At 43.0% G+C, this 24390-nt stretch overlaps 1 protein-coding gene across 1 annotated transcript; it reads right to left on the reverse strand.

Moving 5' to 3' along the window:
- Positions 1–1388: 1388 nt before the first annotated feature.
- Positions 1389–23893, reverse strand: sgip1b (SH3GL interacting endocytic adaptor 1b). Its single transcript, XM_063220497.1, has 23 exons — positions 23597–23893; positions 21314–21377; positions 21079–21103; positions 20859–20915; positions 19173–19230; positions 17881–18056; positions 17180–17191; positions 16009–16020; positions 15511–15535; positions 15329–15392; positions 15019–15104; positions 14820–14900; positions 14608–14682; positions 12964–13818; positions 12456–12577; positions 11161–11302; positions 10312–10423; positions 9619–9774; positions 6676–6808; positions 5806–6008; positions 5053–5117; positions 3668–3832; positions 1389–1644 (listed from the first exon to the last, which is right to left on the reverse strand). Exons 1-23 carry the CDS (start codon positions 23604–23606, stop codon positions 1622–1624), a joined length of 2721 nt encoding a protein of 906 aa, XP_063076567.1. The 5' UTR covers positions 23607–23893; the 3' UTR covers positions 1389–1621.
- Between the last annotated feature and the right edge of the window lie 497 nt (positions 23894–24390).

Here is a 24390-nt window from a genome sequence, read left to right on the forward strand (position 1 = left end):
AACTGCATTTCAGTCACCGATATACACAGTTTAACTCTCCTTGTGCACACATGTCAAGAGCAAGTTGACTGGGAAACAGTCATTGCACATCCTCTGTATTTTAGAGTGCAATGGAGAAAGAATATGAAAAATATCTTATTTTTTTCCCAAGGTGTTGCATTCTGTCTGAGAGGTATAACTTAAACTCACAAACATACAACTGAGCAGCAAACATGAGAAAAAGCAAAACTTTCAAACACAAGTATAGGATGATAAGACACCATTGACAATACACCTAGCTTGTGTCTATATCTGAGACTATGAAGCTGTCACCAGTCCATATGGAATTACATCTTTTTCTCAAGGAAAATAAACAATAATATAAAACTCTACACTCAAGTCAATATAACCTGTCATCAAGGCACCTGCCTCAAAATGATGATATATAATTTCCAGTGTTTTCAGTGGTTAGTGGAACAGCTCCTGAAATCTAACTACATTTATAGCTTGCTTTCAGTCGATTCATGGCTTTCATCGCTTTCACCAAAACAATCATCTTATCACTCCACGCTCAGGCTTATACACATCCAGTGCTATCGCACACGACAACATCATTCCTTAAAGGTCCACATCACTTGAATGCTAATTCACAGCTATTAATCACCTGTGGTTATGTAATTGTTGATTATAACAAACTCCTTGCCGCTATTATGGCGGCCTCCTGGTCAAGACATATGGTATGCTTTTACAATGTTCCTTTACACGAGTCTGTAAACATAGCTGGGTTACTTATCAAAGGTGGTAGTTTACTAGCCTGCCTATCATCGACTTTCAAATCTCTTTGAGACTTGGTCTGACCAAGAGCATAACAATTAGCATTTCCCAAATGACATGGTTGACCTGCCTCCCTTAGTTTGCTAATGGTTGTTTGCTTCCCGACAAAGTGGGAGGAGTTCCCGATTTTTTGGGAGCTCAGAAAGTGCTTGCATTATTCTTGACCTGACTAGAAGCAACGCTGAAGGTGTTGTGTCACTAGGAGGGCACGGCCTGGCTAGTAGTTTACCAAATTCAGTTTTACTCAGTGTTTCAAACAGGGCTTAAGCAGCACTAGTGACAAGGACCACCCTATTTGAATTACCTTCTGTTGTCATAAAACATTTGTGGTTGAGGGATAGAACAGTGTGTTACTGCAATAAATAATAAAAAAATGAAGATAGTGTGAACTTGCATAACGTCAGTTGTGGAATCATGGTATTGCACATTTTCATAATAAATGTATCTAACGAGGCTCAGGTCTTTGACATACACATGCGCTCAAACACACACAGACACGCAGACACAGACACAGACACAGACACACACACACACACACAGACACACACACACACAGAAACACACAGACACACACACACACACACACACACACACACACAGACACACACACACACAGAAACACACACAAATTATTTTGTAAATGATAAGTTATTATTTAGTTATGATAAAGGACCTCAGATTAATGTTTTCAATTAAAAACGTTCTCCTTTCCTCGTTCCTTCTCAGTTCAGTTCATGGCATGAATGAAAGACAGGCGTCCTTCCCTCAGTCTGAAGCCATTGCAGATATGGAGATATTTTCAGCAGCATTAATTATCAGCCATATATTTCCCTGGAAAGAAAAGAAGTAGTTCAAACGTTGAAATGTCAAGCTAAGTTCATATTCTGAAGGAGGTAACCAACGCACACCAGAGGTTTCGAGGTGCAGGTAGCGGGTGCAAGATCAATTTTGTAGAAGAAGATACCGCACACTCTTGTCCATCGTGCTGCAATTTATTTACAAAACAACGTTTCGGCCCGTCTGGCCTTTCTCAATTTTTTTTCTAAGAAAGGCCAGACGGGCCGAAACGTTATGTAAGCTAGGTTCATAGTCATAAGCGAAATTACTCACTACTGTACTAATGAACGACATACGTAGCCATGGATGAAACATAATATTAACAAGTTTCAGATACTGTTGCTACATTTAACCGTTCAGGCACACGATTAACATAAGGACCACAAGAGCACTGACGAGGAGTGGGTGGAATGGTTACTATTATCTAGCCTGATTATCATCGACTTTTTAAAAATCTCTTTGAGACTTGAGTTCCCGATTTTTTGGGAGATCAATAACAATATATACATTGCTTTTGGCCTGAATAGAAGCAACGCCAAAGGTATAGCATCACTACACAGTAAATTTGCCAGTGTTAATTTTGCAGTGTTGAGGCTTATTGACACTATTGGAGTAATTCCAACACCAAATGGAGTGAGATGCTCTCCAGTGTCAGTGACAAATGAAGTTGTTAAATTGTGTGGAGTTAGAAGTACTCCAGAGAGCCCCCGCCTCCTCGAGGTGATGGAGTTTGTCTGCGCCATTGTATGCCCTAGTACCCGATTAAATCATATACGTCTACATATTAGTAACAGTATTTCCTCCAGATTTAATCATGTACACAATCTTTTTTTTATTATTCCATTTCATTCATTTAACTCAACTTGGTTGGGTTGATCTAAGGTTTGGCTGTGCACACAACATCACACAAAAGATGTGTTGAGTGGAAGAAATAACTTGAGAACTTGTTACACCTTTGCCGGTAACAAGCAGGCCCCTCACAACCAATCTGTCCATCAGCGCCTGGCCAAACCTAATTACTTAGGGCTGGTATATCATGACTCAATTTCTTGCACCTGAAAAACTCCTAATCAATCTGGTCACATGGTACTCTTGAGCCTGTATATAAACCTGGACTGTCACAGTGCTTTAAATATTTGCCTGCCTGCCTGCCTGCTGGCTGGTCAGCATGGCACAGCATAGCGCTTGTTTGCCTGCTTTGCAAGCAAGCTAAAGGCGCTTTTGGCTTATGGCATTTGTTAGCTACATCTTGTGCCTTGCTTTGTGAGCTAGTCAGTAACAGCACATGTTACATTGTTTGCTCCATTGTGCTCTTGATGTTTGCAAGCAAGCTAAAGGCGCTTTTGGCTTATGGCATTTGTTAGCTACAGCTTGTGCCTTGCTTTGTGAGCTAGTCAGTAACAGCACATGTTACATTGCTTGCTCCATTGTGCACTTGAAGTAGATGGTATGGTTATATTTTAAACTTCATTAAGGAAAACATTTGGTATTAATCCCCACTAGATTGTGTTCATACATGTTCAGCTGATATTTCTCTCACATTGTGGTGCAGTACAGCATAGACTGATATATAAAATATAGACATTTTACATGTTTTCAGCAACTTTAAACATTATCTTAAGAGAGCAGTGTGGCAAACTGATGCCAGGCGCAGGGTGTTTCAGTCATGGTGGAGGATGGGAGGTGCTTAATTACCATGATCAGGGTACCTCAACTATGGTGAGAGATAGTGGGGCAGGACCAAAACACATGTGTTCCAGGAACCTGCTTAGAACTAAAAAAATGTTAGTAGGGTGCTCCCCGAAACTGCTTTACTCTTTATAGTGTTAGCTTAACACTATAAATCTAACACCAGTGTTTAACACTGATCTGGAGCAGGACCAAATAGACACTAGAACAGTGTTAATTTTAACTCTTTAAGTGTTATTTTAACACTACACAATTTACTGTGTAAGAGGGCGTTGCCTGGCTAATTATTATCAACCATCACTGTGTTAAAGCACAATATGATGCACACCTGCACAGAATCTCTTTTTGACGAGTGAGAGTCGATACCCAGTCCCTGCTAGCTGGAAGTCGGCGCCCGAGAGAGTGGCTCCCTCACTGGAGAACGTCACGGCTAGTCGGGATGGCTTACTGGGCCCACTGGTCAGGGTGAAGCGGCCGAGCAGGGCACCCACTCCTGCGGACACAGCAGTGAGAGCCATTTCAGAGCCATGCAATCTCTTGTAGAGGGCAATACTAAAAAAATATATCACCTCTGATAAGCATCATCTCACAACCATAGATAGCCTCCGGGCACATGTTAGGTCGGAAATATACTGGGCCCAACAAATGTAACTAGCGTAGCCTCTTACTGCAGATGCGGTCGCCGGTGGGCCTATTCACTATTTGCTGAAAACTACATCATAATGACATTGCTATGACAGGGGTTAAACAAATTGTGGTGTGTTGAGATCACAGGATTATTTTTGTGACGAATTCCATTGTATTGTAGAGATGTAGAGTAGTAACTTTACAAACAATATTGAACAACAATGATATTGACAGGCCTATATTATTACTATGTATACTATATACTATACTAGGGCTGGGAGTCGATCCAAATTTCCTGGATCGATTCGATTCCGATCCAGAAGGTTAGGATCCAATTCGATCCACGATCCGATTCGGTTCAATATCGATCTTCTGTATTGCTGGGTTGTCACTTTAACCCATTTATGCCTAAAATTCTAAGACCGGCAATAAAAACCTAAATATCTCAACCTTTGATACCCACACAAACATGAAATAGCTTGGTATGAGAGAAAGAAGTGGGAAACTTGTTATGAGAGGGAAAGGTGGGAAAACACTGGCACTATTTACTTGAACAGGCCGCGTGTATTTGTGCATGTAGTCTACATGAATGTGGGAGAAAGCTACAGGATGTGGTTGAGAAAATAGCACCTATAATCATCGGCAAAAGATCGATCCACAAAGTTGTGAATCGATATGACACTTTTCGAACGTGAATCGATATTGGATCGCGATTCGATCTTTTGAACCCAGCCCTATACTATACTATTACTATATATACTATTATATTATTACTGATATTACAGTATGTAACGGCAGTTGCTCCCGCAGACAGCTGGAGTACTGTCTCATTATTGAAGCGCTTAGTGTGCTTAGCACATGGTGTGCTCTCTAATAGTGGTGGCACATGCTGTTAATGGCATTTTGCTGTACTATTTAAGGTAAAACACTGAAACACTTGCTGAGAAACACTACATGTATTTCTGTGTATTAGGATGATAGATGAGGAATGCTGGTGTTTTCTTTCTGGTCCATGTACAGAAAGAATATGTGACACAGAGACTGTTTCCCCATTCAAACATGCAAACAAGTAGATGAAAAGCTGACCTCCATTTTCAGATTTCTGAGAAAGTTCCGGAATCTTCCAAAGCATTTCCTGCTGTTCTGGATTCCTTTAAATGGAAAAGAAATAATAACATCTTAACCATCACATGTTTCGTAGAAAATCACACATTAAATCTTGGATTGTGTTATATAGTGTTCAAGTACGTCATACCAAATACCCAAATCAATCCCTTTGAAAGTAGTTGAATAAGAAAGCAGGCATGTGCTTTTGACAACTTAAGAAAGGATTTTTAGATTAGGGGTACACTGGTGCCTTGGCAAACCGTACACTGACAATGCCAGCCTTGTTTTTCTTTACTAACATTCTCTCCCGATCTTAATTTAACAGCATTTTCCTTTCGAATAGTTATCAACAGTCAAACCGTTGTTTGATTAAAATGTGACTTTCTTTTACTGATTTGATCATTACTGTAGAAGGGCATTCAATGAAATCGGTGCCTTTTATGTCCCAGCATTTAACCATGATAAAACAGCTTTAAAATAGCTATAAATTGTATGTCCTAATAAACATATATATTTACTGTAAGAGGCTTTAAGATGGCCCCATCCCTATTTGAAATACTAGGTAAATGTGTATGGTATTACATTCAGTATGAAATGTGTTTTTTTAAACTTGAATTTCAATAAATTTTGACATGAAAAAGGCACCAAGTTCGTAGAATGGCCCAGAAATACTTATTTGTAATATTGCACATATTTTGCACACTGAAGGAAGGAAGGAAGGTCACACTGTACCAAGTAGCAGGCGGGAGCATGGCTTGGACTTTGGTGACGCCTCCATCCACAGGCACCCTGAAGTGGATGTTGGTGAGGGGCACAGGGTCGGGCATGGCCTCCAGGTTGTACTTGTAGTCTATCCTGAGGTCAGTACTAATGGCATCGCCACGCCAACTGACTGCCAGGTTCAGTGGGGTGGACTGGATGCCCTCTGTTGCCACCTACAGGTGTAAGAGGCACATTACAAATGTTTCATGCTTGAAAAGGTATAAACGACAGAGGGTGGATGTTTAAAATAGTATTATGTAAAAAGACAACTTAAAATAACTATTTTTCCAAAGACTTGTTTTGGTATGACGTAGGGGTGGTGGTTTTGTGGACATTCAAACTCTAACAAACGAACACATGGGCTTACAATGTCTTTGCCATACTAATGCATTTCATTGTGACATCCTGGGATTCCAATCATCATAAATATTTGGAGAAACAATGCACATATCGGTTTAGTGTGTTTGCAATCAATGTTAATCCTTCAAGAACATAATAGTAAAAAAACAAACATCCTTGTAAACTTGTGTTCTTGATGGGATAACATTGAGAACTGCTCCCATATTCAGAATTTACTGTATGTGTATCAAAATAGAACAGTTCTTAAAATAACTGCATAAATACTCAGGAAACTTAGTAACACAAAGTAACTGCTACTGTTAACATAGGTTGCTGGATGCAGCATCCAGATAAGACATTACAGTATGTGACAGACAACCAGAGATTGTACAAGAATAATGACCCCTCAACAACAACAAAAACTGCACTTGGTAAAGGGTTCTGAAATAAAAAAATACCATGTCCATAAAAGAGAAAAGGCAATAGGCGATCCTAACTCACCTGGTATTTGAGCATGTCCACGTTGTAGTATGTTGCTTGAGGCCTCTGGTCAGCCACTTTCTTCAAGTGGCTCATTAGGTTAGGCATGTTTACCCAGAATTCCTTTGTGTCAGTGTTGGGCTCCGTCGTGTCACTGTGGATGAGGATGTGGATAAGCAGCCCCATTAGCCCCACCAGGATTTAAACAAATCTAATTCAGTAAGACCTAATGGGTCTAAAACAAAATAACAGAATTGTCAACATTGTTAAGGGTAAAAACGCATAGGTGCAGCAGCAGGTCTTCAAGGTTAATACCCACAGAGTTTCTTGACACAGGATTTCTTGGTCTTAACGGGTTAAGAGGTTGCCATCATAGCTCAAGATACAGACTTCGTGACGTACGGTGGTTTTCAGCAGATGCCATGACAGCAAATGTGTGTCTCAGCGAAACATCTATGCAAACTGGCATGTAGGTATCCTCTTACAAACACCAAGGCTGATTAGACACAAATTAATTGCTGAGGACTTCAAAATGATTAGGCTCTTACGATATTTACTGCGGTGCGGAGGAAGGGGTCAGCACCTGTTATGTAAGTAAAGAGATGCATATGTTGCGTGTAGGGATGCTGAAAGCGGGGATCTATCTGGGTTGTGTACAAATACTTATTATCTGTAGTTAAGACTTTGTTCTTCTTTTTCTGTGTTTCTCTTGCTCGTGAATTGTGGTGACATCTGTATCATGAGGAGACATCTCTCCCAAGTTTTTTTTTTTTAATATTTTTTTCTTTTGGTCTTTTTACAAGTTTATCTCACAGGACAGCTTGAGAGGTGGACAGGAAGCGAATGGGGAGAGAGATGGGGAAGGGTCGGCAAACGACCCGGGCCGGGAACCGAACCCGGGTCGGCCGCATGGCAGGCGAGTGCCCTACCAGTTGGCCACGGCAGGGCCCGCTCTTCTTTTTCTATGTTTCTCTTGCCGGTGAATTACAGTATGGTGACATCTGTATGACGAGGAGACATCTCTCCCAAGTTCATTTTAAACAAGAGTTACCAATTAGCTGAACTATGGTCTGTTTGTTTATTCTTCTTTGGTGTGTGTCCCATCTTAGACGACTACAGTGGCAGGAGAGTCAGAGAGACCAAAGACGACAAATGAAGAAATTTTTTTCCAGGATTCCCAATCTCACAAAAGTCAATTGTAAACCTGATCTGATTGTCATGGTCTCATTGTGTACTGACAAATTAATATGTTTTAATAACAGTTGACTTGCAGAGCTGTGGTGTTGGAGCCTTAGTTGTAGAACAAATAGAACAAAAGTGTTACATGTTAATTACATTGTTGTTAGAGATTTTTAGTACTGTTGTATATTCTAAGAGACGCACAAAATCTAGCATGTAACGTGTGTACACTCGCCTCCAAAAGAGTTGTCGCCTACCCATCTGTTTGGAATAACAGCTAATAACCTGACTTTCAATTAATCACTTGGCTTCAGAAGTCACTCATATGAAAGCTACAACCCTTTCGAATGAAAATGAATGTACAAAAATAAATTTCATGCACCAAAGAAAGATTGACCCTTTAATGAACACAGACAGGGCAGATTTTCACAAGACAAAAGTTTTGTCGCCTATCGAACATAATGTGAAAATGAGCAGATAAGTCACTTCAAAACACTTCAAATACGCAGATCGGGTGTCATACTTAATCACTGATTCACTCACACCTCTCCAGAAAATCAACTTTGGCCTTAGGTGTATGTTTAGGGTCATTGTAATCATGGAAAGCAACACAAGGAAAATCAATGGAGTTCAATGAGAGATGGTGACATATTTGCTATTCGTAGAGCAATACATTTTTAACTTCATGATGTAATCAATGATAAAAGCCCTCACACACCAGCAGCATGCATGCAGCTCCACATAAGAGCTGTATCCCTCCCATGTTCGACTTTAGGCACCATGTATTTTTTCCAAATTCTTCACCTTTAACACCAAAGAAGTCTCTCCCACTGTCCTGTCTCAAAAAAGCCAGCCAAGAGTATGTCAGGCGTAATTCTGACAAAAATGAAGGCTAATGGGACTCATACTCTGAAGTCAAGATCCCAAGATCAACCATTTTAGAACTGATAGCATCAAAACTATATGGTGTTGGAGATGAAGAATATGAAAAAAGAGAAATGGTGCATAACGTGAAACATGGTACAGATACAGCTCTTATGAGGAGCTGCATGCATGCTGCAGGTGTCTGAGGGCTTTTATCATTGATTAAATCATGAAGTTAAACATGTATTGCTCTACGAATAGCGAATATGTCCCCATCTCTCATTGAACTCCATTGATTTTCATTGTGTTGCTTTCCATGATTACAATGACCCTAAATATACACCTAAGGCCAAAGTTGATTTTCTGGAGAGGTGAGAGTGATTCAGTGATTAAGTATGACACCCAATCTGCGTATTTGAAGTGTTTTGAAGAGACTTATCTGCTCATTTTCACATTATGTTCGATAGGCGACAAAACTTTTGTCTTGTGAAAATCTGCCCTGTCTGTGTTCAATAAAGGGTCAATCTTTCGTTGGTGCATGAAATTTATTTTTGTACATATATTTTCATTCGGGAGGGTTGTAGCTTTCATATGAGTGACTTCTGAAGCCAAGTGATTAATTGAAAGTCAGGTTATTAGCTGTTTTTCCAAACAGATGGATAGGCGACAACTCTTTTGGAGGCGAGTGTATGTGTATGTGGATATGTGTCTACCTAGTGTGTGTGTGTGTCTGTGTCTGTGTCTGTGTGTGTGTGTGTGTGTGTGTGTGTGTGTGTGTGTGTGTGTGTGTGTTATGTGTGTGTGTGTGTGTTGTGTGTGTGTGTGTGTGTGTGTGTGTGTGTGTGTGTGTGTGTGTGTGTGTGTGTGTGTGTGTGTGTGTGTGTGTTGTGTGTGTGTGTGCGTGTGCATGTGTGTGCATACCAGCAAAGTAGCTGTGGGTTGGGGAGGACCTGCTCCAGACGGGTGTAATGCGTGATGCTGAAGGTGAGCACAGGAGGTGATGGATGCGTCGCGAAGTGCCGTGTGATTCCAGCAGGAAACGAGAGTACCATCTCCCCACTGATCTTCACCACACACCTACAAACAAACAAAAAAAACAGCACAGTTCGCCTCATTAGACACACGACACCCCATTCATTCTTAGTACTGTGTAGTTTGCAATCTACAATATAGCATAGGCACCGGTATAATAGATGCACAGTAAATAAAATCATGCTAAAATAACTATGATTAATATTACCCATCTGCGCAGTTGATGAGAGTTTTTCTCATTTGGTAAACAGTGCTTGGCATTTTCAATCGAACATAATGACATTCATCAGAACTGGGAAGCTCACCAACCACTGTCAGCACTGAAGCAGCAGAGGCTAGCAGTCTGGCAGCGTGTGTGTGTGTGTGTGTGTGTGTGTGTGTGTGTGTGTGTGTGTGTGTGTGTGTGTGTGTGTGTGTGTGTGTGTGTGTGTGTGTGTGTGTGTGTGTGTGTGAGAGAGAGAGAGAGAGAGAGAGAGACAGAGAGAAACAGAGAGAGTGAGAGACCCACTGTGTGTGCTTGTGTCTGTCTGTCTGTCTGCACACTTGTGTGCATGTACAGTACAGTAAGCGTCATGTACATACTTGCTGGGGTCAGCTCCTTTGAAGTAGGCGCTGATGGTCTCCGTGAAGGCAGCAGCTACAGGTAGCGTATCCTGGGGGCCCATGGTGAGGGGGCTGGGGCCGCGAGAACAGGCTGAGAGAGAGCGAGAGAGCGAGAGAGAGAGAGAGAGAGAGAGAGAGAGAGAGAGAGAGAGAGAGAGAGAGAGAGAGGGAGGGAATAATTGTATTATTATCAATACAATTGCAAGCATTACTTTGTTTGTTTGTTTTAATCATTTTTGTTTAAATATATGCACCGATTACAAATGTACCTGTTCAGACTATGCTTTGGCAATGCAACATACATTTTGTCATGCCAATAAAGCTCTAATGAATTGAATTAAATTGAGAGAGAGAATCCCATACTTATCTACACTGTGTACCTAAATTAACACTAAGTTAACACTAGTACTAAATTAACACCAGCCAACTGGCCAAATGCTTGTAAAATTTCAGTTTGGCTGGTAGAAAAGACCAACTTTGTAGAAGAAGATACCGCACACTCTTGTCCATCGTGCTGCAATTTATTAACAAAACAATGTTTCGGCCCACGTTGTTTTGTTAATAAATTGCAGCACGATGGACAAGAGTGTGCGGTATCTTCTTCTACAAAATTGATCTTGTACCCGCTACCTGCACCTCGAAACCTCTGGTGTGCGTTGGTTTCCTCCTTCAAAAGAAAAGACCAACCTACCAGCCACTTAGACCCATCAGTGATATGAGTGTGTGTGTTTGGCTGGTAAGATTAAGATCTACTGGCCATTTAGGCTAGTGATTAAAAAAGTGAATTTAGAGTCCTGGATGTATCCATAGTTGTGTGGATGTCCTTACTGGAGATGGGCAGGCAGAGGGTGGGGGTGGAGGCTGCGCTGAGGGAGGTGACGGAGGAGATGGAGGAGGTGCTCTCCGCTCGGGCCAGTGGGGCGTAGGGAGGGGGGCTCCAGGAGTGCACTGGGGGGCTGAACGACCGCGACTACAACAAAACAGAGGGGGGGGGGGGGGGAGAAGTGTTGGGGGTTAAGAGGTTAGAGAGCTCCGTGTCAGTGAGATGAGAATGTGAATTTCTGAGATGAGGATGTCTGCTATTGACCTGCATGACAGTTTGGAAGTACACAATACCCAGTCCAGAGCTTACGATTATGTCGATGTCAACCAAATGGCTTATTTTGAGACACACAACTGAATTTATTTTTCATCCTTTCAAATTATCACCTCTGGCCCTCTGGACCTGTGAACAGTATGTCTATGTCAACCCGTTAAGACAAATTTGCTGTTACCAGAAGTGCATTATTAAAGGCCCTGTATTATGTCATAGAAGTGTCGTAGTATGGTAGTTACCTTTTCAATGACTATTACAGTGGGCTACAGAGTTTGTGTATGTTGTTGCTGAGATAAATATGTCTACTTTTGTCATTTCATAGGCAATGTTATGGCTGGTTATCGTTACCCTTAAAGTGATACTGTACCATTTCTGGAAGTAAGCTCATTTTACACCTCTCCTTCAGTTAATCATTGAGTTTGACCTATTCTTTCAGCCATTTGCTTAGTATAATGATGCCACTACTAGTTAGAAGCTGGAAATAAATCCAGGTAATGATCAAGGTCCGTTACACAAATGTACAGTTGTTTGAAAGCTTTAACTGTAATTTTGTCATCAAATCGTCAAGTTTCTTTTGTTTCAGACATGTAAAAGTTTTTTATATATTTTAGCTGACTTGTGGTGACCCTCTGAATAATGAATAAATGGTAATAAATGAATGGGATATAAGCACATAGTGGATGTGGATGGTAAGGTATATCTAAATTAGAAAGACTAGAATGTTCTAAATACTTGTTTGGATAAGGTTTTGATAACTTGAAGATGAAATTGCTATGCAACTGACATACGATACGATACAATACGATTAGACTTTATTGTCAGTTTTCACTGAAATTCTTTTTGCGTCCCTGAGCAACACTCGCTTAAGACAGGACATACACATAACATCACATCGCAAGACTACTGCACAACTCAACTGACAAAAAACAAAAACAAGACAAAACAAAACAAAAAACAGAGGACACAGGCCTATATACAGACATACATGCATACATACATTACATACAACCCACATAACTTAACATACCAAGTCGCTGACACTGGTCTTTCCCGGCTGTAGTTTGGGTCGCGATGAAGGCCGTGGGGGCAGGGGAGGGACGGGGCTGCCTGCAGAATGGGGCGTGCAAGGACGGGCTGGGGTGGATGTCCCTGTGGACAGGGCACACATCACACACACATCACCTCAACATTTATACTCTTTAATCACATCAAGGCGAGTTATACAAGGTGGCATTACAGTGAATGAGCATTTCAGGATGGTGTTTGTGTAAAAAGGCTTGGGGAAAGTGTGTGTGTGTGTGTGTGTGTGTGTGTGTGTGTGTGTGTGTGTGTGTGTGTGTGTGTGTGTGTGTGTGTGTGTGTGTGCGCGCGCGTGCGTGCGTGAGAGAGAGAGAGAGAGAGAGAGAGAGAGAGAGAGAGAGAGAGAAAGAGAGAGAGAGGGAGCGAGAGAGCATGCATGTCCATGTGTGAGCAACAAGCTCTTGGTTAGCTCTTGATCTGTGTGTGCTTTGCGTAGAGCATTGCGCTCCGCTCACCACTTCCTGGTCCTGGAGACACCATGCTCCTGTACGTGATTGGAGGGAGCGGCGGTGGGGTTCCCCGGAACTCCTTTGACGACGCTGCAAACACTGGGCTCGCCTCCCTCAGGACGGCTCCCGCCAGCTCCGGGGTCCGCCGGAGGCCGAGTGGAGGCGGAGCCCCTGTGAGGGGCGAGCGCTCTGCTGGGAGAGGAGGAGGAAGGCATGGAGAAGCAGAGGCGGAGGCGGAGGCGGAGGCGGAGGCGGAAGCGGATCCAGATGTGGCGGCGGCGGCGGCTGCGGCTGCAGCAGCCATCGACAGCTCCTTTATCTCCTCCTCCTCTTCATCGTCCTCGTCTTCCTCCAGGTCATCCTCGTGCAGCTGAGGAGGTGGTAGCGACGGCGGCGGAGGAGAATCGCAGGTGGGCTGCGGCAGGATGAAGTCAGCAGGTAGCGGCGGAGCGGGAGCCTCGGGTGGTGGACCCACTGGGCTGGTGGGGGTCGAGTCCAGGGGGGGAGGAGTGGCGGACGGAGGTGGAGGAGGAGGCGAATCTGGAGGGGGTATGGAGTTGTGGATCAGGGGCGGAGATCGGTCGGGTGGCGGAGGAGAGGAGAGGGGGGGTGGGGGTGGGGAGCAGGGTGGAGGAGGAGGGGGCGCCGGCTCATCTGGAGGGGGCGGCCGGGTGGGGGAGCCCTCGCCAAAGCTGGCCCAGGCCGAGTGGAATGTGTGATGATCCGCAGATTTTGGGGGGTCGGGCGGTCCGAAAACGTTGTCAAGGTCAGGCATAGGAGACACCGACGGAGCCTCTGACACCAAGCCGTCCACGTAGGTAGAACTGTCTGCCCTCACGCTGGGCACCACACTGTAGTAACCTGTGAAAGAACAGGAAAGAAATCAGAAACACTCCTTAAAGCGACACGCCGGGATTTTTGACATTGGACCCTATTTTCTAGTTACCGTTTTAGTGAGATGCTACCACAAAGTGGTTCACTGGCGCTAGCCTAGCATCATGCGACCACTGGAATTACACGGACTGCTTGGAACTGAAAAAAAAAGTATCTCCACATGTCTAGCTAACTAGGAAATAGGGTCCAATGTCAAAAATCCTGGGGTGTCGCTTTAACCTTACCCCGTTAAGACACGGTGTTATAAATTTGTTGTTACCAGAATGGCAATGGCAAGTTGTAGTGCATTATGTATGACCCTGTGTTTTGTCACAGCAGTGTAGCACTATCAGTGACTATTGCAGCCTGCCCCTGTAGGCACAGCGTGCATTAAAGGGGCTCCAGGTTGGATTAAACTTTGAATTAATCGCGGTCCCGAGTCAGCCGATGCTTATGCGAGTCATTAGTGAGTGAACGATTGCTCTCGTTACCACTTCCATGGTCTGTGTGAAACACTTTTCGTTTGAAAACATTGCTTTACATATCGTATTCAGATTTGTATCAACTGCTGCTGGCATTCCGTGATGAAAAACAGTCTCACAGCGAGTTTATTTGAACAGCATTTTTTCATTACGGTGTAGATTTTGAGACTATCGTCATCTTACTTAGTGCCCCTTTAAGGAACTATGAACACTTCAGGTTCTCACGTGTAGTCTCTTTATTTGTTATTACTAACTTAATTTAGGCTGAAAGTATCTGCATTGTGTCAGTTCTTACCTGAGGACCCTACTGAACTTGACGTGCGCGTGGGAGGCGTTAATGGAACATTCTTTGGAGGAAGTGGAGGAGGGGCTGCAAACAAGAAACCACTGTTTTACTCTTAATGTCATCATCAATACTATTGCTGAACAACCTTCATTACTGTCTCTTATGACCAATCAGTCTTTATAACCAGTGCTGTTATCAATAGAAAATGTGTAACCACTAACCTCCAGAGGGATACGGCCTGGACAACGGTGAGGGTGGTTGAATTTTCGTTTGACACCAGATGTCTGTCTCTACAATGAACACTGAAATACAGTATAAACACCTTACAAAATGTATAGAGTGGACAATTTCCCCAACATTCAGTTTTGTTTACCCAAAACAATTAAATGCATAATCTATCAATTTTTTAAAAACCCATACCTTCTGAATGCTGTGCTTCATAGTATTCAAAGTTTACTTCGAATGGTGGACCAAAGAAAGCATTGGCATTCTCCGACGATCTCTTGCTACAGTGCATGACCAAAGAGAATAGATAATAGACCAAGCACGATTAAGCACAGGCAAGATACAGTACGTGGATTCATGCAGCGAATCACCCAGTACAAACTGAGGCTGCCTCCTTTACTTCCATAAAGCAATATGTTCTAGTCCAGCTCAACACAATATCAGTGATTTATCTTTTTTCATTAGGAGAACTCTATAACCAAGATGAGAAATGTGAATGGATAACCTTGGAGTGTCTTGTTCAGGGCCCGGTGTTGGGGTGGAGCGTCTTGGTCTGGCAATCTCTTCACCTGTGAAGAAAGAATATTATTTCTGCACCACACCACTCAAATGGTATCTACAGCACAGGTTTTTTCTACAACAATGAATACCAAAAAGAAAACCTAAGGAAGTGAAACATGTACTCACTTGAGAGATTTCTTCTCATTTGACCCTGTAGCAAAAAAAGAGACTGTTGACTAATTTTCTAGTGGTATGATGTTACAGCGTTAAACAACAGCTGACAAGATCCACATTTCCCAAGTACGTTAACAAGCACCTACACCACAGACAGTACCTTGGGGGCATGACATTTGGGTTATAAAAGAAATGGTAAAACCCTGATCTAATGGTCCAACTTCACGTAGGTTCATTACATTTTCAGTAAGATAGACAGTAAGAAATCAGTTAAGGCACAATGCGCTAAGCCCCCCACATTCGGGCTTGCATGCTCATGGGGAGCCCAGTTCGAGTCTAGCCAGGGTCATTTCCCAATCCTCCCCCATCTCTATCTCCCACTCACTTCCTGTCAGCATCTCATACAGTTCTGTGAATAAAGGCATAAAAAGTCCCTAAAAATATGTACATATATATAAAAGAAATCAGTTAAGGTACAGGTGGGAGTAAGCAGGAGTGGGTTGGACTTACCGGACTTCTCCTCTGAGGTCGGCAAAAAGGAAGAAAGAATAGGCCTGGTCAGAGAGTAAGTAAATTAAATGACAGAAAAAAAAGACTTAATAGGTTGAAAAAAAAATAGCTAAGCAAAACATCTGGACTAGCTAAAGGCACAACATACATTGAACAACAGCAACAAAAACATGTTAATCAAAAAAAAGAAGCAAATGAGGATTGAAAGGAGCGTAGTAGATAACCTTGTTATCATCTAGAGCAGTGTCCCCCAACCTTTTTTTAGGCGAGGCACCCTTTCAATTACTGAACATTTTCAAGGCACCCATAAGCAACAAGCTGTAACATGGCATGGCATCGGATACCACAAAAGCTTAGAAAAGTAACACATTTGGAGACGTCACACAACCTACGTTCGAAGTTGCAGCTTACTGGGGCAACCTACATTTACTTTATTGTGCGTAAATGGCAGATGAAAGATTCCACTGACTAGCATTAACGTATCAATGTAGACGAATACGTATTCTATTGCATAATTTATTTATCAGCCACGTTTCCGCGGCACCCCTGAGGTGGGCCCGCGGCACCCCAGGGTGCCCCGGCACCCCTGTTGAGAAACACTGTTCTAGGCCAATGTTTCCCAACCTTTTTCCTCAGGGACCCATATTTTTACCATTGTAAGCTTTGGTGACCCAATCGCGCGAGCGCCCGCACAATACTCTGTTTCCTGCGGAAACTCATTAGTTATCATTTTATTTTTCAATTTGTCTTCAGTCAAATATAGAATAACTGTTTAATGTATCACTTACATTTTGTTGCTTTGATGCATATATTAGTTTAAATGCTTTGTCATTTATTCAACATGGGCTGTATATGGTATTAAAATTAAACCCTTTAAAATCAAGAGGGCTTCGCGACCCCCTGTGGATCTTTGGTGACCCATAGTTTGGGTCCCGACCCATAGGTTGGGAACCACTGATCTAGAGTGTATTTTCTTAAGTCTAGTTCTGTGGTGCTGGTGTAGATTGTGAACTAGTAAATCTAAATGTCATGAAAGCCCACCCAAGACATCGAGAGATGGAGTACTGCTAGAGCTTTACAGAGTCGATCCATCTTAGCTTCAGTAATAAGACAGAGAGGGAGCGCAGCAGAGGCAGAAGAGAAGACGCCTCCAGACATTAGCTGCACTTACCGGGCTTTTCCTCTGTGAGACACCCATGGATGGATGAGGAGGAGGAGGAAGAGAGGAGGGAAGCAGAGAGAAGCATAATTTCAACATTAGATTTCAACAACACCAGATAATTGACAGCAACCTTATACCTTGTGTTCTACAGAGTAATCTCACCACATTATTATCCATGATTACAAGGGCGGCAGCATTACTTTTTCCCCCCAAAATTCTGGTTGCTAGTAAGATAGCTTTCCAAGCTGTGGGTGCAGCAGTCTAACCCGAGCTAGAAGACTGGAAACGTTGCCAGAGTATGGCAATGTTGAAATGGGTGGGGTGGAATAAGGTGGATAGACACAGGTAAATCTTATGCAGCAAACGGGGGTCTGTACTAAGAAGCTGGTTCAGGAGTAAACGTCTTAAGAAAATGAGGACTCCAGGCTCTTCTTTTTGATGATTTACCTCTTAAACCTTTGAGGAGTAAGGAATTTCTAGAGGTTCTTCTAGAATTTTACTGGAACACTCTACAGCTCCTATAGACGTCTGTGTTACAAATCTCGCAAAGACATTATGACATCATAATGAGAACTCAACATTTGGGCAAAATTCTAATCACATATTTGTGATGGTACTCCTCAAAGGGTTAAACCTAACCTGGTTTACTCCAGAACCAGCTTCTTAGTACAGGCCCCTGAGGAACGACAAAATGACCTCCCGGCACTCACCAAGGGAGAGGGGGAGATTGCCAAGGTGCCCACTGAAGCCTTGAGTTCATCCATGGTGGGCACGGAGCAGTTGGAGCTGTCCGATGCCAAGGGCTTGATCCTGATCTTAAACTTCTTCAGCTGGTCCTCCTCCCCCTCAGACTCGCTGGATGAGACGGCCTTACCTCGAGGTGCACGTAGGGATTCGTCAAGGAGCTAAACGCACTCTAGTGTTAGACATGCGACATATGGGGACACATATGGGGACTTTGTACCACACATGTGGTAAATGCAAAACCTTTTTTTGGGGGTTCAGTGATGTCTCTTGTGAAGACAAAATGTTTGATTAGACACCAACAACATTTGGGGCATGTTCAGTACAGCCTTTTCAGGGAAATTGTACAGACGTAGTACAGTATATGAAAAAAAATCAATCGGCCCTACCGTGGCTTAACGGTAGGGCACTGGTCTACCACGCAGCCGACCCGGGTTCGATTCCGGCCCGGGTCCTTTGCCGATCCTTCCCTGTCTCTCTCTCCCAAACATTTCCTGTTCCTCTCTCAAACTGTCCTGTCACAAATAATAACACTAATGAAGTCTAAAAGACCAAAAATGTATCTTGAAAAAAAAAAGCAATCAGAAGGGTTACTGATCACCCGACACCATGCCTGTATCTGCATCTCAGGGGGCTTGCTTTCAGGGTTGCCAGATGAGTCTGATGATTTCCAGCCCAAAGAATCCTCAAAACCCGCCTGGAAGCACAAAATCCCGCCCAATTCTATTGATGTCTATGGCAAAAATTGGGCGGGTTTTTCTGCTAAATGCCATTTTTACCCGCACACGACCATCCTAAGCAGCCCAATTGGGCGGGAAACAGCCCAATCTGGCAACACTGCTTGCTGTTCTGCCTGACCTTTGACCCCTGGCTATCTCACTCCTGTAACTCTCACAGGACACCCTGGAAGATATATGTCCATGGATTTTGTCTTGAGGAACCATTAGCCAAGCAAAAAAAACCCAGAGATGTTTGTTCTGAGCATGTGTGCATGGCTTAGGTAGCCTCTCACTGCAGGTGGGGTCGCCGGCGGGCCTATTCACTATGTGCTGAAAATACTCAACTCCATCATCACAACATTGCTATGACAGTGCCGAGAGCCTTAAGTAACAGTAATAGACATTACAATTTTGGTGACAGTAAGGTTATAACATAGGTGCTGTGCTAAGGGGTTACAAAAATATTAGCCAAGCAAAAAACAGATGTTTGTTCTGAGCATGCGTGCACGGCTTAGTTAAAAGCCCAAATGAAAGGATATCCTCTGACTGGTCCCCTGGCCTGATGCTGTACCCTTCAGCATCCACATCAGGGGAGTTCTGAGGGAACAAAAACGTCAATTAATGAGCATGGTCGTGTGCCTGTCTTTGTGTGTGTGTGTGAGTGCGTGTGTGTGTGTGTGTGTGTGTGTGTGTGTGTGTGTGTGTGTGTGTGTGTGTGTGTGTGTGTGTGTGTGCGTGTGCGTGCACGCGTTTGAGACTGTTGTCATTTCTGAATGAAATTAACAACACCCAACAACAATACAGCAATATGCAGTAGTTCTAAGTAAGTCATGCAAGCAATTTAGTGTTTGTATTCATTGCTGTTAGTATGATAATGTTTTTTAAAAACTTAAGATTGATTGGACTGCTATGCAGAGATCTCCACACAGTAACACTGCGTTTATGTTTCATCAATGTACTTCACTTTTGACAAACATAAATGATTGATGATGTGAACATACAGGGCATCCTGGTAAACAAAACTGAACCAATCATTTGGTTCCAGCTTACAGTATGGACATCAGTTAGTGTAGTTAGCTTGACTGAAGCTTCCATTACGTGTATGTAGGAGTGACATTAGAGTGGGCTGAGCCTGCTACAGATGTGGGTGTACAGTACAGTAGATCACTGTTTCTTAGGTGCTGTTTCCACGTAGCAGGATATTTTTTTAGCAGGGTATTTTTTTCTCCTGCTAGGTGTAAACGCAACATGTGGATAAAAAAAATCCTCCATTGTAACAAATGCGTTTCAGACCCCTAAACAGGATATTTTTTTCTCCTGCTATTTTTTTCTCCTGCACCTGGATTTTTAAATATCTGCTACGTGGAAACGGAAGGCCAAAACCAATGCAAAACCAATACAAGCAGGAGAAAAAAATATCCACATATAAAAATATCCAGCTACGTGGAAACGGCACCTTAATTGGTGGGTCGGGACCAGTTCCTCTCCACTATATATTCCTCTCCACTAGGTGATAGACGTGTTGTATGCCAACATACAATGCAAATGTTGATGCCTATTATCAAATGTATGGAGGATATATTTTGGATAATTGTTTGAGGATTCTGAAGCTGTGACAAAATAATTGGGTCACAACATAATGAGCATGGAGAATGGTGGGTCCCAAGACTATTCCAGTTAAGAACCACTACAGTAGATGATTTCAGTGGTTGTCACTTACTTGTGACTTGTGATGTTTCTACAGTATGTGAGTGAGTTGATTCAATAATTTTCTACATGAGATATACATTAACACAGTTCAAACTCATACAATGAGGGGGTAAATAGAGAGCAACGAAATGATTGTTGACCACGTAGTGTGCATAAGCAGCAGTAAAAACACAACAAAAAAACTGGGTATGGGGTAGGGCTGCACAATATATCGAAAATGTATCGAAATCGCGATCTCAAGGGTGGCGATACGCGTATCGGGAAAATGACTTAATTATCGCTAACAAGTAAAACATTTCCGTGCAGTCAAATCACTAGCTGAATATCAACAAATGTGCGCCATGACCAACAAATTAGTGTCAAGAAGAACACCCGGCTTTTAAACATATTTTAAAATATATTTCTTAATATCGTTCAAATATTGTTATCGAGGTCTTGCTTGCTGTTATCGCGTATCGAATTTTTTTTCTGATATCATGCAGCCCTAGTATGGGGTAAACAGAAAATTCACTCACGTAGCGATCCCAATCAATCTCGCCATAAAATCCATTTGGAGCTCCATTACTCTTTCTCTACAAATGGAATAAAACAAACGTGAGTGTGAAACAGGCAACACAAAGGCCATGACACAAAGGCCTTTACTGGCAACTCTATGTCAAACGCAACCTGATAAGGTATAAAATAGCGTTAAAATAGAGTTTGAGAACAGGGTCTCCGTCAGGTTGATATACGTACAGATCTGTCTTTGTCTGGTGAGCCCCTGAAAGAGAGATGGAGAGAGGGAGAGAAAGAGGGAGGTGATGTGAGATGGTCCCTGTGTACCCTACGATATGTTGCATGCTCTCAGTACACTCCTATACTCTAGGGCCATGATATCAAAGCCCCACTTCCTGGATCACTTGGATCAGGTATCTGCCGTGCAGTTATGCAATTACATAAAAGAGACAAATCAGCCAGCGGTCACACTCACGTTGAGTCGTTGTCTTTCTCTTTCTTCCTGAAATTAAACGCCCTCCTGGTACGCTTTTTCAATCCTGATTGTAAGATGGAGACAGACAGACAAGGAGTAAGAGCAGGAAAGGAATTGACAGGGAATTTGTGTTGTTGCATGGACAATATGTGGTTGTTATAGCTCAGGGATGGGCAACTTTCATGATAACGTACGAGGGCCACATTATTTCATCATGACCATCGGAGGGCCAGATGACCTCGGATCTGACTGCAAGTTGGTTGCTCAGTGATTGCCGAAAAAGTTTGGAAGGATGGAATAGGACTGTTCTCTGTCAGCCAACAGTATAGTTGTAACAGATGGTTTAAAAAAAGTCTGTTCATAATTTTTTTCAAGTATGGGTTATCTATGGCACTCCACACTCAGTGAGGAGGCGGGCCGCATGATTGCCCATCCCTGTTATATAGCTGATATTTTACAGTGAATGTTCGATGGTGAGACACTAACTGTATTACTCATGACAGGATTGTTGTGCAAGATACTGCCCATGTGTTAATGTAATAATAAGCCTGATGGACCAGTCTAGTCCCCTGATTACTAACCCGGAGAAGTTACATTCAAATAAAATAACAGAGACTACAGGGCAAAGCCTCCATGGCAATGGCCCCATTCCATTCCATGACTGCCATCTCATTTTGTTAATAAACATGCATAAATTCCTCCACATATCCGTAATCATCTGCATAATTAATGTCCCACTACATAGGCCTACATCCACAGCTGGCCATATTAATAATCATGTAATAACAATGCAAAACAAACATAAAGAGCATCCCATGAAAAAGTGTGCCTTTAGATTACTGTATCTCACGACCCCCCACAGTCACAGATCCACACTTGTGGAAGGATGCATGGCCTTCACATTGGACTTCAAGTGCAAGAAACACCCCCTCAATCACATTGAACAACCATACAGGTAACTGACACATGACGAACAGAAAGCCATTATTATGTTGCTTCAGTGCTATGGGCCTATTTCTGTATTCCATTCCATGAATCACATTCAACAACCATACAGGTAACTAACACATGACAAACTGAAGACCATTATTATGTTGCTTCAGTGATGTATTTCTGTATTCCATTCCATGTTTGTACTGTACAGTAGGCTACTACATATTTAAGTTGTAACAAACTGAACCTGTAACATTACTTCAAGGCCACACACACACACACACACACACACACACACACACACACACACACACACACACACACACACACACACACACACACACACACACACACACACACACACACACACACACACACACACACACACACACACACACACACACACACACATTTTCAAGACAGAATTGCAGTCACACAGACCTATTGTTTTGGACAGCACCATTTACCCAATTGCCTTTCACTGAGCTCATTCTTAAACTTAAACACACACCCACACCTGCACATATGATATGTGTCGCCACCACTCTGTGTCAATGGTCACCACATCTGGTTGCAGTATCAGTACTAAAAAAGGAAACCAACCAACAGCACAACACCCACCTTATAGTAAGGCCACTCGTTCACAAACTCCACTTATGCTAAATAAGTTCAGAACGATCGTAGTCTACGTGAGGCACCTGCTATTTAAGGTCACGGAACTCTCATATTTTAGAATGGACTACAACAACGTAGACTGCAGTTCTCCTGGAAGTCTAGCTGTATTGTCAAAGGACAACACCAACAGTAGTACAGCAAATATTATACTAACAGCCTTATTGGACCTCCAGCAATGAATTGTTAAGTGCTAAGGTTAATCAAAGGCGTGTGACAATATGACAGTCCTTTACTATCCGAGTGTTGTTATCCACGTAGTCGCCCACGCGTTTAATATTTTGGTGTGTCAAATGTATTCAGTCCTATAGCCTAACAAAAAATGCTGCATTTAAGAACGAAAGGACGAGCAGAGGACGTCTCATCATCCTGTTTTGTCGGGAACGAAACGACCTCATTATTACAACGCCCTTAATTGCCACCAAAGGGCAACCTCGCGCACAATCGCACATATAATTCTCAAACCGACATCCTATGCACTGAGCATAGCATACTCTTCCTCATTTTCGACCAGCGGCATAACAGGCATTGGCGAGCGACTGACGTACGGACGCTCCGTTGCAGCGATACCGTTAATCAGTGATGAGCACTGACTACGATGCAATACTACGACTTGATAGTCTCTAGGTAAAAAATACCATCATAGCCTACACAGATAGTTGCATCAGTGTCACATACCTTCCATCATGGTTGCAGATTTTCATTCCTCAGTCTCACGAGAGCTGAAGGGAGATGGACGTGCAAATACGAGCTAGGGAGGATGCTGAACAGCTCATAACTCTAAAAGGCAGACAGGGAGTAGAGCTCTAGATGGTTTCTTCCGTGCAGCGCTGGCGCCAAGCCCCGTGGGTTCGCGTTACCCCCTGTAGATGCCGGCTATGACGGAGGCAAGGCCGTTGGCTAGGCCCCGGTCGCCGCTGCAGCAGCGGAGACGCACGCCATCACAAGGGGGGACTTTGAGGACAGGAGAGGGGAGACGCCAGCGAAAGAGAAAGTACGGGAGACAGCCAGAAGGAGGGACGGAAAGGAAAGGGAGGGAGAGCGGAGGGCGATGTGCTGATGTCACGCTCCCTTTGAGCCAATGGAGAGGTGCGGTACTTTTGTCACATGCCGTTTGGCTCTTGATGTCTCGCGTAGGGCAAAGCAAAGCATATGACAAGGTGCCCAACAGAAGGCAAAGGGCACAATAACAATTAAAATGTATTTTGTTTGTTTTTTTGAATTATTATTAATCATAATGTTATAATTTTTATTTTAAACCATGGCGATGTATGTGTCGCCGGCCAACCCCGTCCATCTATCCATCCATTTATCTTCTCAGAATAGGTTATAATGTGATACGATTTTAAGGAGGAAATGCACATTTTTCAGACATGAGAAAGACAGAGACAGAGAGGCTGTGTCTGGTGAGTGAGATATATGTTTGTTTACGTGGGACCGGGTTCAGTTTGCGTGCGTAATGTGTGCGCGCA

This window comes from Engraulis encrasicolus, chromosome 16 (assembly GCF_034702125.1).
Source record: "Engraulis encrasicolus isolate BLACKSEA-1 chromosome 16, IST_EnEncr_1.0, whole genome shotgun sequence".
Classification (NCBI taxonomy): Eukaryota; Metazoa; Chordata; class Actinopteri; order Clupeiformes; family Engraulidae; genus Engraulis; species Engraulis encrasicolus.